Genomic DNA, 14,956 nt, shown 5'->3' with positions numbered 1-14,956 from the left:
ATGTGGTCTTGCCTCCCATGTCACATGGACATTCATAAGAACATCTTCACAGCATAACGTAAGTGGATGAACAATCCCTGCCCTCCTCTCTACTCTGAGCATGAAAAGGCTCAGCCCAGCCACGTTCAGCTTTGCACATGCCAGGACAGGAAGGGACACTAATTATGGTAACTATCAAGTAAGAAAGAAAATAAATAAACTGCCATGAGCTGGTTTATGGCCTTTGTATATGAACCAGAATTCAAATCTAACCACCTAGTAATCAAAAGGGCTTAGAATCTGAATATGATCATGTTTCTCTGAGAACTGTACTCATGGAATTCAGAGAAATGTCTTGGACAAAAACCAAGACAGTCTGCATGTACAAAGATAATGAAAAAACACAGCAGATATTAGTAGAATGGGAAATGAGACTAGAAACCAAACACTGGATACAAAAACAGAGATAAGAGATGTAATATCATTTTACTGGACAACCAATGTGCTACATCACAATACCTGCATGTTGTGAACAGGCTACTCAAGAACTCTTACATAAAACATGAGTTTGAAGATAATACACTATGTGATCCAAGAGTATCTTCCTCACTTCATTCCTTTCCTGAAAAAGGAATCCCACAAATGGCAACCTTTCCAAATGCAAAGCCAGCAAAAAAATGGAACACAGCCAGCAACAAAAATTCTAGAACTTGGCAGCTAAACCCTGAAGCTTCAAACATGCCCTGTGGGTGGCCAAGGGTGTTGGCTGCAAAGCTAGAAGCCGAGTCTGTTTAGTCCTGCAATTACACACGTGGTGTATATTAAACTCCTTAGCAACTATACAGCAGTTTAGGAGATATCAGCATAGTAGAAGCCTTTTCATTTGGAAGTAATATGTGAATTTTATGTTTCTTCAGTACAGAAAATGGGCAAAAAAAGTGAATCTACCATAAGTTTTAATAGGATAATAAACTAATGCAAGTCATTTAAAATATCTATCATCCTTAAAATCTAATTCCCCACACTGAGCATATGGCATTGTGTCCCATTTAAGGTACTTCCTAACAAGGCAGAAAAGATAACCTAATAAAGGTGCCCATCAAGTGATCAGATTTGCAGCCTGATTAGATTTGTGAACCTTGACTTATTCAAAATAACTTTTAATTTCATTTTCTGGTAAAGAGAATTTCCCCACCCATCCCCAAAATACTTGGAGGTCTTAAAAGCAGCAGCCAACCTTATCTTAAGTCTGGTGATGATAGATTTTAAATGCTCTCTAAAATAGAGAACTCTATTTGTACACCATCCCGAACCTTATTTAGGGAATGGGCAGTATAGAAATTGAAAATAACAACAAATAATAACAATAGAACATCCCTACTTCTGCCTCTTCAAGAAGTCCCTTTCCTGTGCAAGGACAAGACAGACCACACAGCGCCAAGACAGACCACACAGCAACACATGCACAGCTATGCTTCTTTCCTTCCAAGAGTTCCAGACACTAGTCTTGCAAGCATGTTTTGTTCACTCCTAAACAGCGGCTACCTCTTACCCAGGGTGACAGTAGATATTTCCCTGTTGCAAGAAGGGAAAATAGACATCCCACCTCTTTGCTCACTCTACCTGCTGTGGTTATACGGACGGAAATGAGTATGAGAATTCAAGAGCCTCTTCTGCCATGTCAGCTGGAGATTTAAAGGGCAACAGTTACTAAAGTAATACTTGTCAGCCCTGCACTTCACAAGCTAGGGTAGAAAAATGTGATCTCAGCCAGTGCTTGAGAGGAAAAATTCCGACAAACATGCCAAGTATCTCTAAGAAGTATACCTCCACAAGAAGAAATCATACCACTCAGAGGAAATAAATGCAAAAAGTATACAAAATTTCACAGTTACTATGATGTCTTTAAGATAGGATTACAATTCACAGCCAGCACAAAGTGGTATATGACTGTTTCAAGAAACCAGATCAGTTTTAGTTACACTATGGACTTACAAGATGTTATAGGTACTTGAAAATATTCTGTCATTGCAATAGCTATCAGGTTAAAAAAAACCTCACCCAAACCTATGAATATTTTTCAGGAATATTTGACTTAAAATATATCTGTATTCCCAAATCTTACCAAATCCCAATATTGGTGTTGTATTGGGATTTGGGTATATATTCAGGAAACTCAAATTCACTCAGCTCCATTATACCCTATGGTGACCATCCCTATAGTGTATAATGAAATTCAGAAGTAATGAGTCCGCTCACCAAGTCATGCCATGGTGGCGGTACGACTCTGAGTTCAGAAGGCTTTTAAACTTTAAATGCCTTCTAGATGCACCTGAATAATATTGGCTTTTATTTGTATGTAGCTATTTTGGTACCTGAATCAGATTCTCTAATATGATTTGGCTGAATAAATACCCCCCAAATACCAATAAGGCAATTTTCAGGTATTTATTTGGCTCGGTATAGACTGAGTGCACATTGCTAGTCACCAATTAGGTGAAAGATGAACTGTTAACATTTGAAAATATACATATTGTACAGTCGGAGCCTGCTTCGGCAGGGAGGGCAGGATATAAATTAAATATTATTATTATTATTAGTTGTTCCATTCAATTTTGTTCCTCAAAAAACAACACCCCAATAGATTGTTAAGAGTTTTCATACATTTAATGTGCCTATTGCCTTCATTCCCACACTGTTGAGTTATAATTGTTACTTTGTGCAACAAAATACATAGACAACATCTCAAAATATAGGAAGAAGTTACTCAGACTAAATAAAACAATTTTAAATGTGAGACAAAACTTCCACTTGTGACACCTTATGCTAAAAGACCAAATTTTTCCCCAAATCAAAAACTGAATAATTATGACTTCTATTAAAACTTTCTCAAAATCTACTCTTTATTTTAGGGGTTCTTAACTTTGTTAAGCCTGTGAGTATTTTTGGATTCTGAAACCAGTGGGCACCACCACAAAATGGTGGTGATCTGTGGGGTACAGTTGACCACAAAATGGCTGCCATGGGGCCAATCACAGAATAATGAGAAGTTCCAAGCTAGGTGTCCTGCTATGATACAGTAGCTGTTTCTGAACAGGTGCTCCATGCAGACACATAGGTGATTCCTCCTGGGTTTTCTGAAGCCTCTCCTGCTTCAATGAGATGGAAGAAAGTCAGGTTGGGCTTTTTGGTTTGAGGAACAGATGTTTTAGGAAAGTGGGAACCAGGAAATATTGAGGACACCATGAAACCAAAAGGTATCATGCTGGGGAGACAGTAACATAATAACATATTCAATTAGTCTGAATCATTCCAATTATTTTCTACCAGTAGAGAAGCAGAGGGTATAACATGTCACCTGACAATTTCATTATTTACACAATTGCTGTAACCAGATTAAAATATATGTTAAAAAAATATCCGACTATGACAAGTTCAATTAATGCACTGTACAGGAAAGCCCAACTGATATTTATAGTGATCTAAAGAGAAATTACAACATCAACATGGGAGACTATACTAAACATATGAGGTCATTCTGGATATCACTTTACTTAAATAGATTCAGGTTTCCTTTTTTGATTGGATGCTTTTTGTCTTCATCTCTGGACTACATACATCTGCCCGATTATGCAACTATGCAGAAGTTGGCTTCTGCATGCAGATTCCCAGCTGGAAGTGAAGTGCAAAGGGATACTGTACATACAACTTCAGTCACCACTTGCCAAATCACCTGTGGGTGGGTGGTGAGAGACTGAATCTACACTTGTTTTGCTAGCCTCCACCTCACTGAACAGGTTATTAACGCTGACAATATGACTGAGATGCAATTTGTGGATTCTCAGTAACATTACTCAGGATCCACCTGAACCTTCAGTAGATGAATGTTAAATATATAATATTTGGAATTTTCCAAATAATAGTACCATATTCTAATAGTACATGTCAATTATTTGATTCTATGCTTTTTATCCTGCTTGAGAAGCTGTTCTTCTGCCCTTTTCCTTTTCTCCTCTCCTTGCTTGCTCCAGAAAATCCTTTTGCCATAGTCTCTACAGTACTAGTCTGTAGGACAAGCTGCTGCATGCCATTTGGGAGAACTCTCCAGTTGCTAGCCAAAAGCCAAAACCCAAAATGTATGTGGCACTGAGAGAAGATAAAAAAGAATTCAGTTGCTGTGCTTCATTTAACAAAATGTTTTCCAATCACTACTTCAAAGCACTAAGAAATAGGGAATTCAAATTTAAAGAAAGAGGTTTTACACTGTGTAAAGAGTATATTTTGGAGGAGACAAGTGGGTAAAGTAACAAAGTGACCAGAAACATGCAACACAGTCCTTAGAATTACCTTGAATCAGGGTACTTAGTAAGAGTAGCCAAGCTGCTGGTGTACATGTGCCCACCCACATCAATATGTACTGGTGCATTGGATTTTGTTAGCTGTGCTGGCGTGGGAATGCCTTGATTGTTCAAAGGAGACGCAGGGGATCTAGTGATCAGAGGTCTTGACATATTGGGCCGACTGTCCTGCGAAGACACACAAACATTGTTAGGAATATTACTTTATATATGAAAGCTACAACTACATCACAAACAGGAAAACGGACACAGGAAAAATAAAATATTGCCAACACAAAACTGAGTCTCATTCTTTAAATGCAGTTTCATTACAACTATCAGTTAAGCTTCTGAGACATGTAGTTACTGAATTTTTCTCTTGCAGAGTAAAGAGTGTCACTTCAATCTACACTATAAAAAGACAATATATTCATGCTTTCATTAAGAACAGGACAACATTTCTTTTTAGAGCTTCTTAAAATCATTAAGGTTCTAATTATTTTATATCTGAGATCAAACAAATTTATTATCAGCATATGGGAAAAGATAGGATTTTTGCTGTGCCCCAAACCCTCTTATTTGCTATGCAGTTAGAATAGGTAAATACAAACCCTTAGCTCTTCCATTCTGCCAACTCTTCTCTTGAATTTCCAATTCACATATCACGCAAACAGAAGAGGAAACACCTGGACTAGCCCACTGTTCATGTACTGTAAAACATGGGGCACCGAGAGCCATTGAGAAAGACATTTTCCATGTAAGTATTATATAAGTTGCGACAGATGCCCCTCTGCACCCAATTTAGGCTGCTATTCCCAGCAGTTTCTCAAAGAAAGCAAACTCCCAAAGGGACCAACACAAGCAGATGCAGGTGAAAGCAACTCTTCAGTCAAACTGGAAATGCAATGTCAGTAAACTGCAAGCTCTAGAACTGTGCACAACGTTAGGGTGGGGCAGAGCGAAGCGAAGCACTTTGCTGAAGCCAGCAAGGCAGACCAGTTTCAAAGTTCTGGAATGTAAACAAAACAAAACCTGGCCACATTTCGAAGACAACCTGACTTCCTCCCAGTATATCCTCTCATGAATGTCACCTGAACATGCTAGCAGAGAATACTGATCACTTTCCAAATTTCCCCATTTAGGCTGTCAGCAAAATATTAATTCAGACATGCCTATTTATCAAATATGCTTTGTTTGCCTTGTAATCCATTTAATCAAAAGATTAATGATCTAGTGGGTAAGCAAGTGGTCCATGCACTTGGGTTCAAAACTTTCACAAATATGATCTCCCTTGGCTATGTTATGATCTTTGAATCTAAATTTTTATTCTTTAATCATGAAAATTATTTCATGATTTACTTTGCAATTACTTTACTTTCATGATGCAATTACTTTGTCCTTGGGCTTAGTCTGAAGTAGCTATGCATAGGATTGTACTGTAAAGCCAGAACTGTACAGCATTTTGCGCACTATAGGTACTGTGGAATGGATAAAACCATCTTAAGCCTCAATATAGGTCAGGGGTGACCAATGGTAGCTCTCCAGATGTTTTTTGCCTACAACTCCCATCCGCCCCGGCCATGGCCATGCTGGCTGGGGCTGATGGGAGTTGTAGGCAAAAAACATCTGGAGAGCTACCGCTGGCCACCTCTGCTATAGGACTTATGCTACTGTACATTGGGAAGGATGACAACGTTCATCATTGCACAATATTTGTGAAACATCTAAAATTACTGAACTTTGTACAATAAATTGTTTTAAAAGATGGATCCCTACCTGCAGGCTTACGATTTAAAATATTCTTGCACCAGAATTATGGAGCATCAATATTTTTCCTAATGATCTGCCTGTATTTTCAGCAAGTATGCACTGTTTGGATCATGTAATGGCTACATAAGAAGAACCACGCTGGATCAAACCAACCTAGTTCTCACAGTGGCCAACCAATTGCATCTAGGAAGCCTATAAACAGGAAGACTGTGACAGCATCATCTTGTCTGTGTGTTCCCCAGCAACTGATTTAAAGAAACATACTATCTCTGGTACTCGAGGGAATAAATACCTATCCTGATTAGTAGCCAATCCTCCATGAATTTGCCCATTTCCCTTTTAAAACCTTCTAGGTTGGCAGCCATGAGCACATCTTGTGGCACAAGTTCCACAAATTGTATACTCTGTTTGAAGAAATACTTTATTTTGTCTGTCCTAAATCTCCTACCCTTCAACTTCAGTGGACAATCCTGAGTTCTAGTATTATGGGAACGGAAGAAAAGTTTCTCCCTGTCCACTCTCTCCATGCCATGCATAATTTTTATTAACCTCCATCATGCCTTCCCTTACTCACGTTTTTTCTCCTAGTTTAAACAGCCTTAAGAATTTTAATAGATCCTCATAGGACAGTTGCTCTTGCTCTAGTCCCCTAACAAGAGGCAGCAGGATATACTGGACAAACCATAACTGTCCAGTTTGTACTATACTAGAGATAAAGGAATACTTAAAAGGAAAATACTAAATAATACTACTCTTACAAGATGTTGGCTTAAACAAAAAAGGACAAGAGGGTCAACAATTGAAATATTGGCCTCTTATGCATGGGTGTTTTCCCTCGTTTTCACCATGCATGTCCATTAAGTTTTCTTTGTCATTCTGCACTGATTTTCTTCCCTTCAGTGCTCAGTTCACTTTCTGGTTGCTGTTTCCCCAAATTTTCTGAGAATGCTTTTTTGCCTATTTCCCCCCTTGTTGTGCTTCCAATCCAAAGGTCATTCAAAAGCATAAAGATTCCCTTGGATTTCCTCCCACCCTTTTGCCGCCCCTCGGTCAACCCCCCTGCCCACTTCAAGATAGTTCCTCCCACTCTGCAATTCTGCCACCCACCCCCCTTCATCAGTGTACAAACTCCATTGATTATTTTTCCCTCATTGTTTTAATTTTTTTTTACAAGTGGCATAAATCTAGCAATGAAACTATTGCTAGTCTCAGATTGCTAAATAAAAAAAATAAAATGACAGGGGAAGTTTAAAAAGAGCTGCACGAGGTTTAGTTCCCTGCTGGTATTAACTTGAAAGGGGGACTGGAAAGAAGGCAAAGGGCAGTATTCCCAGTGCAAAAAAAAATATTTCAGTGCTTCATCCAAACAAAATAAAAACGAACTCGTCAATGCAGAATGAAATTGACATGAGATGTAAAATAGAGGGAGAGAGATACTGGCATGGGAAGCCTAAAACTTTGAAAACATTTTCCCCTTTAATGCTTTAGTGAACAATTTTTTGGGGGGAAGGGGTGACATTTTGGCAGTCTCAGGAAACCTAACATTAAAATGGCAGCTGAGTCACATGGATCTTCTGCAAACTGCTGAACTTAGAAATTGTTTGGAATCAATCCATTTGGAGGAAATACTGCAATTGGCACAGGAGAGTCTTTAAAAAAAACTGCCAAGATCACAGCCAACAAGCAGAATCGAATTAGAGAATCATAAAGAGAAAACCATGTCTATTTGCATGGAAGGGCAGGAAATTAATGTTACTGTGCAGATAATACCATTTTTCACAATTTAGTGACATGAGTAAAAAAGCTCTCTAGAGCTTCTGCCAGAGGAATCCTCCCCCATGCAGGTCAATGCAAATTGTGGGGGAGTTGCAGCCAACTTTGCACAGGCACATACACACACACCAATTGCCAATGATCACATCTTACAATGTCAGTGAGATCTACCATGGCTTCTGTACACTCAATTTGTTTCCCAATATTATGAAACTATGACTCTTTTTTCACAGTGGCCTATAACACAGCAGAGAATCCCCTAGTGTAGGGGTTTCAAACATGCAGCCCAGGGGCTGAATCAGGCCCCTGGAGGGCTCCTATTAGGCCCCCAACTAACTGGCTGTCTTCTGCTTTCCTCTCTATCTTTCTTGTTTCCTTCTGCATCACAGCTTGCTTGGCAAGGCTTGCTCAATTGCACAGGAGATACAGAGCAAATCCTCTATTGTCTCCATTGGCTGAGGCTCCTCTCTTGGGGAGGAAGAGTGGGAGGGATAGCTTGCTTTGCCAGGCTGTCTCAATCGCACAGCAGAGCTACTGAGCCAAGCCTCTCTTCCTTCTACTGGCTGGGGCTCCTCCCCCTCTTGGTTCCCTAGGGAAGGAAGGAAAAAGCCAGAGCTTCCTTTGCCCAGTTCCCTGGATGCCATTGGAGAAATATAAAGAAAACACCTTTAAGACCAATAAATGCTAATGTTTTAAGCATGTTTTAATTTTTTTTTTTTTAAAAAAATCTTTTATTGTGTTTGTCTGTGTCCTTTATAAAGTTTAAATCTCTGCTACCTAATCTTAAATTGGTACACACATGGCCCAGCCCTACAAGGTCTCATTTATGTCAGATTCCGCCCTTGTAACAAATGAGTTTGACACCCCTGCCCTGGTGCTTGGCAATATGGAAATAGGGCTTGGCAGCTGCCTGTCAGTTTAAAAAAAAAAGTCTGTCCAGTTTCAACATTGGGTTCTCTTTTGCTTTCTTTTCTTTCTGTTTCCTTTCATTCAACAAATGAATACAAAAATGCATGCACAATACTTGAACCATGAGGATTTAAATAGAAAGCACTTGCTGGAAACTATTGTGCAGCTGCAATAGGGCAATTGTATAATTTTTTTTTAAACCCTTTGGACAGCACCCCTCATATGTCACAAGTTAGAAAAGTGCATGTGTGTGTTTAATTGTAGCTGCAGAATAAATACTCTGGAGGAAAAGAATGGTGCATAAGGTGGGCACTGAATCCGAAGTCAACTTAAAGCTTAAAGGCTTACTGCTCAGAAAATTTGCAGCAAGATGTATGTGTCTAAAGCCAATTCTAGTTACAATTTAAAACTAGGATGCACAAAAATACACAGCTCCTCCTACAGCATAGCTATCTTTTACTCAAGAATCACCCAAGTTAAGCTGTTCAGCTTTACACAACATTCAGATCTCTGAAGAGGAGATCTCTCCCCATCACTTCAGGGAATCTGTTCCATAGAACAGAAGGCACTTAAAATACCCTTGGCATGAGCCAAAACTGTCCTGATGGCTGGAACCAGAAGCAAACCTTGGGATAGCAATCAGAGCTGCCATAATGGATGCATACAGGTGGAGAAAACAACTCAGATATGAGGGTCCTTAGGTTGTGAAAGCACTAAGGTTAAAACCAATGCCCTGAATGGAACACAAAGGCAAACTGGCAATCAGAGTAAAGATTTCAAACTTCAGGATATGTATGTAAGGTGGTTAACTCTTGGTATCAGTTTTGCTGCCATAATCTGCAGCAGGGGGCATCTGTCCAGGCCCACATAAAGGCATCAACCAAGTCACTAGTAAGACTCTCCAAATCCCTCAGAACATTCTGGAAGCCAACCAGTTTTCCAGGGATGGATCAACCTAACCAATTCAACAAGTCCTCAAGAAGCACAATTCCTGGGGTCTGCACACCAGAAAAGACATAACCTTTGCAGGCTCAGACAAAGCACTCATTGAAGAAATAGCCAAGTGGTACGCCAGCAAGATACACAATCTTTCCCTGGAACACAATGCAAAATACATACAAACACACAAATAGATGGTACTGAGATCCTGCAGAAGGCAAATACACCCAAAGGACTAAGCAGACCCCCTGTATTTCCAAAGATTGGGGTTAACGACAGCATACACAGCTGTAGTTCACGGAATTAAAATCACATTATCTGTCTCATTCAGCGGGTGTCCATCAATCATGCCAAGCCTATCCTATTTTCCTGTAGGAGATTATATGCTAATAAGGTCTTATTCCTTACAGAAGCAGCATTACACAACATCAAAGCTGAAGTGTGGGAACTTTTGGGAGTCATCACTCCCTCATCTCAAGAATAAAATGGAGACTGGATGAGCAATGAGCTAGAATATCTCTCTGCATTTACACTCTTCCCACCATCATACCTTTTATGATCTTTTAATAATCTGATGTTACTGACAACCATAGACCCAGGAAGAGATGCCTCTCACTACAAGCAAACAACTATCCCCAGAACACAAAAAAGATCATGCCCATTCCATGCACACCCAGCTTTAAAACAACCATAAGATTCTAAGTACACTTGGCAATGACACTATAAATACCACAGTATAGAATGGTACTGCAGCTGCGCCGCTCTGGCTAAAGAGGGCAGCACCTAGGTGGTGCACATGACCCCTGGACCTATCTGAACTCTCCCGGGTAATCCGCTTTAGTCTTTGACAGTCCAGTCAAAGTCAACATACAAAACAAAGAAAAATTCTGTCTCCCACAAGTAGCTTGTAACTCCTGCTTCCACTTCACATTTGCAAATATATACAGCAGCAAATAATGAAATTTTTTTGCATTGAACTTTTGCATTAGTGGCAAGCAATCTTACAATGTAGTATACTATGCAAGAGATATACCACTTAAAAAGCTAAATATAACAGCCGCATATGAATGGTCAGTGGTCAATGGAATCTAAAAAGTGCACTTGGCTTTCTGTATATGAAACTAGCTGCAAAAAAATAAACACCTGAAATGACACTGATACTTAAACCAAAAATCCCAAGTAGCAAAATTTAGGTGGATTGCAAAATCCTGGTTATTACTCCATTTTTTTTAAAGAAAAAAGTTTACCATCATATCACCATCAAATTCACTGTTCACTCTGATTAATGGAGTTCCAGTGTGTTTGATTCTACACTCTTTCTCTAAAATGCTGTCCATGCCAAACCATCTCAATTTATTTCTTAATCTGATATTGCATGCTTCTTTGCAACAATAATCTGCACATTTTAAAAACTACATTATATGTGAAACTGAAAATTTGACCAAGTAAGCATACACAATAAATATTTAAAAAACTGATGTTTGCACATCTTAAAGTATGACAGATTTCATGCTGTTCTGCACCCTCAGGCAAATACACATATACACAACATGTTCCAGTGCCTACATGCAAATATTATGTAATATAGACAAGTTCTGATGAATGTCATCACTTCCCTGAATCTTGGAGAAATCTGTTCATTGCTGAGTGAACGGATTAAATGATTTTATCATAAGAGTTTTGAAACAGTGTTAAATCCTCTCTGCTCTAATAAGGATAAATACCTACCACCCAGGAAGTCCCCACTGCAATTTGCAACTACGGCCTCATATTTCTATGCAGAAACTGGCTTATAGACATCTACCATGCTCCTGTTTTAATCTTGTCACAAACGTTGCAATCCCTCATATAATACTAATACCTTATGTTTTGCACAGTATTTTCCCTGAATGCGTACTGTAAATTGTCATTCATGCTTACAACATTTCTGTGGAGACAGATCAAGAAGTAAGCAGTGACTCATGAAAACATATACCTTGCCTCAAATTTTATTAGACTTTAAGATGCTTTTTGTGAGCCACTCTTGAGCCTGCTTTGGCAGAGGGGGTGGGATATAAATCAAATCAACTAACCTAAATTAAACTACTGGACTCTTGCTCTAACATTTCAGTGGTTTGCCTTCTGTGTTGTATATAGGAACTTCTCTAAGATCCTCTATTGAATTCTAAATTGAAGACACTTTGTGGCTCACAGCTTAAGTACTACACGAACATCTGATTCATTATAAACCTTGGAATTAACTTTCCATAATAGTAATGTATCTGGATTAGGGGTGTGCATTCAACATAAGAGTAGCAGTAGTAGGGGAATAAGGAGATTGGATTTATACCCCACCCTTCACTACCTCCCAGTCTCAAAGTGGTTTACAATCTCCTTCCCCTTCCCACAATAGACGCCCTGTGAGGTAGATGGGGCTAAGAGAGCTCTGACAGAAATTGTTCTTGAGAGAACAATGCTGACAGAATTATGACCGACCCAAGGTCACTCCAGCAGTTGCATATTGAGGGGTGAGGAATAAAACCCAATTCTCTCAGATAAAAGTCTATGCACTTAACCACTACACCAAATTGGTTCTCCAAACTGAACCTAATAAACACCCAAACAATACCTTAACAGTATTATTCAGGTATTTCCTAAACTGAATCAGATTTGATAATCTGATTCCATTACTGATATACTGATCCTGAATAAAAGCTAAAACTATTTGGCTTTTGTTCGGGTCTAATTAGTAAGACTGAATAGCAGCTGCCAACCATTTAAACCTAACAGCTGACGGTTAGATCTATTGGGCTGTCAAGTTTAAATGGCTGGCAGCTGTTTCATGGGCCGATTTTGCTCCCTCCTTACTTGCAAAGCAGGGGGAGTGAAACAGAGCACTGAAAAGTCATTTTAGCCTAATAGTGGACAGGTGGATCTGCCCCATTAGGCTAAAATGGCTGCCAGACATTTCAGTGATCTCTTTCACTCCATCCTGGATGTGTTACAGAGCTGGCAGTCATTTAAACCTAGCTGCTGATGGGCAGATTTGTTGGATTGTCAGGTATAAATGGCTGGCAGCCATTTCATGGACTGGTTTAGCTCCCCACTACCAGAAGAAAGAAGTTTCCCTGCAGACTTGTCTGGGGTCTGCTAGGCTGCCCAGTTGAAATTGGACATCCCAACATAGCCCTACCAGGAGTTGATCCTACATGGAGAACTCTCCCCACAGGCTCACCTGGGGCTCTGCTAGGCTTCCCGGTTGAAGCTGAATTGTTCAACAGAACCTGCTAAGGATCTGGTCCTGTGGGGAGAACTGTCCCTGCAGGCTCTGCTGGGCTGCCCAGTTGAAGTTGGTCTGCCTAACAGAGCTCACTAAGGAGCTGATCCTCTGGGGAGAGCTGTCTCCAAGGCCAGCAGAATAAAGGGGGGGGGGGAGATCTGAGATCTTCCCCCCCCCCCCCCTTTCTGATAGTGGGTCCCCAGCAGAGCCTTGCAGAAAACTCACGCTGCTTCACGTTCACTCATGCGCAGCTTGGCTTGCAAAAGCCATTTAAAATATTTTTAAAATAATTATTCCATTGCTGGTAAAAAAGCAAATATATTATTAACATACAAAAAATGCTGCCAGGTATATATACATATTTGGTCGCACTAGTCCAAAAGTTCCCAACACTAATAGGAAGTCCACAGGGAAGAATTGGGGAGGGACGGTGGCTCAGTGGTAGAGCATCTGCTTGGGAAGCAGAAGGTCCCAGGTTCAATCCCTGGCATCTCCCCAAAAAAAGGTCCAGGCAAATAGGTGTGAAGAATTAAAACTATTAACTAATTTCAATTTTCTATTCAATTTTTTTTTACAAAAACAAGCAGGCTGGTTATCAGGATTGACATAGTTCATGTAAGTATATAATATTTAATATAATTTTTTTAAAATGTGAAATCCTTCCGTTTCCTGATTTGCATGATCCTAGAAGCCAAAGCAATTGCTACAGTGCAAAGCAACTGCACTAAGAGTTTCTCTATATTGCTAATAATACATATACATAATACTGCTGTGTATAAAGAGATTACTTTACAAACTATAAGGAAAAACCCTGAGTGCAACTGTACATTGATATCAAAATAAGTGTAAATATGCCAGAATGTTGAAAAATTTTGCTCTAATCATGTGACCATACTGGCAAATTCTGTTCCTCTTTCTGAATGGGAAGAGAATTTTTACATGAATAAATAAGGCAGAATTGCTGCTCTAACCAAAGGATTAATTTCCAATCAACCTGTGAATTTCAGTATTCAGTATTCCTACTACTCTACCTTTTGGCTACTTCTTAAATATAAGTGTAGCTACTTAAATATTTCCCCAATGAAAGAAAGAAAGTCAACAGAAAAATAAAGAGGGGGAACCAATATTCCTATCCTATCTTAACTTTTCATTAAAGGATGTATTTAGATGTTTCCATTTAAATGATGATCTTTTTTAAAAAACACCTTTCACAGACAAAAATATAATGGATCCTTTTAAGACTGACTATTTATAAATGAATTTCTTTTTGTAAATACACTAACTTGGTTCAGATATAGTAAATCATAGGCTGTACTGATTACAATTTGGGATTAAAATACTGGTTTGTATCCAATAGGATATATAACAAACCACTGTTTGTACTATTTGCCCTTCCCCCCCATCTTATTTTAAAATGCCATTCTATTCTGCTAAACTATGCATCTCCTTTTCACATTGGCTATGTCTTCCCAAGAAAAGTTTTTGAAGTCTTTTTTTAAACTTGAAGAATGAAACATATATGCAGTTGCAAGTCACTGATCAAATCTCCAGTAGTTGGAGGTGGGTACTTTCAAGAGACTTCTGAACCTTATATTAGTTGACATGAAGGAATACATGGAAAAAGACAATCCCTCAAATGTTGCAGGACAAAACCATTAAAAGTTTTTTTAAAAACACCTTGATAGTCCAAAAGTACATTACAGCCAATGAATATTTGTATAAAACCAGTGTTATATCCTGCAACTACCACCATATATTACCATGACAACAACATTTTATACCATCTGTGACTTCCAAAGAGCCTCCAAGTATAGCCTGGTACAGACTGCATTACAGTATTCCAACCAGGAAATTATTAATGCATGCCTCAGTCCATCAGTTTCAGGAAAGGACACAGTCAGTCAGTCAGCTGAAGATTGACCGTCTTGACCCTGAAATCTAAGGGGAGACCCAGATACAAGAGTGTGCACAAACTATGAACCAGATCTTC

The 14,956-nt window shown here is 39.2% G+C and overlaps 1 protein-coding gene across 4 annotated transcripts in view; it reads right to left on the bottom strand.

Annotated features, from left to right (window-relative positions):
* KCTD1 (potassium channel tetramerization domain containing 1) overlaps positions 1-14,956 on the bottom strand; it is a 105,267-nt gene that overhangs the window by 20,033 nt on the left and 70,278 nt on the right. For 3 of the 4 annotated variants that reach the window (XM_060243870.1, XM_060243871.1, XM_060243867.1), the window contains exon 2: positions 4,327-4,505. In XM_060243870.1, the coding sequence (XP_060099853.1) occupies positions 4,327-4,505 (179 nt within the window). Of the gene's footprint in view, positions 1-4,326; positions 4,506-4,927; positions 5,216-14,956 lie in introns of those variants that run through there. The other variant, XM_060243868.1, reaches the window with a different exon arrangement.

Source organism: Heteronotia binoei, chromosome 7, assembly GCF_032191835.1.
Source record: "Heteronotia binoei isolate CCM8104 ecotype False Entrance Well chromosome 7, APGP_CSIRO_Hbin_v1, whole genome shotgun sequence".
In the NCBI taxonomy this organism is placed as follows: domain Eukaryota; kingdom Metazoa; phylum Chordata; class Lepidosauria; order Squamata; family Gekkonidae; genus Heteronotia; species Heteronotia binoei.
This window is presented reverse-complemented; position numbering and strand designations above follow the sequence as displayed.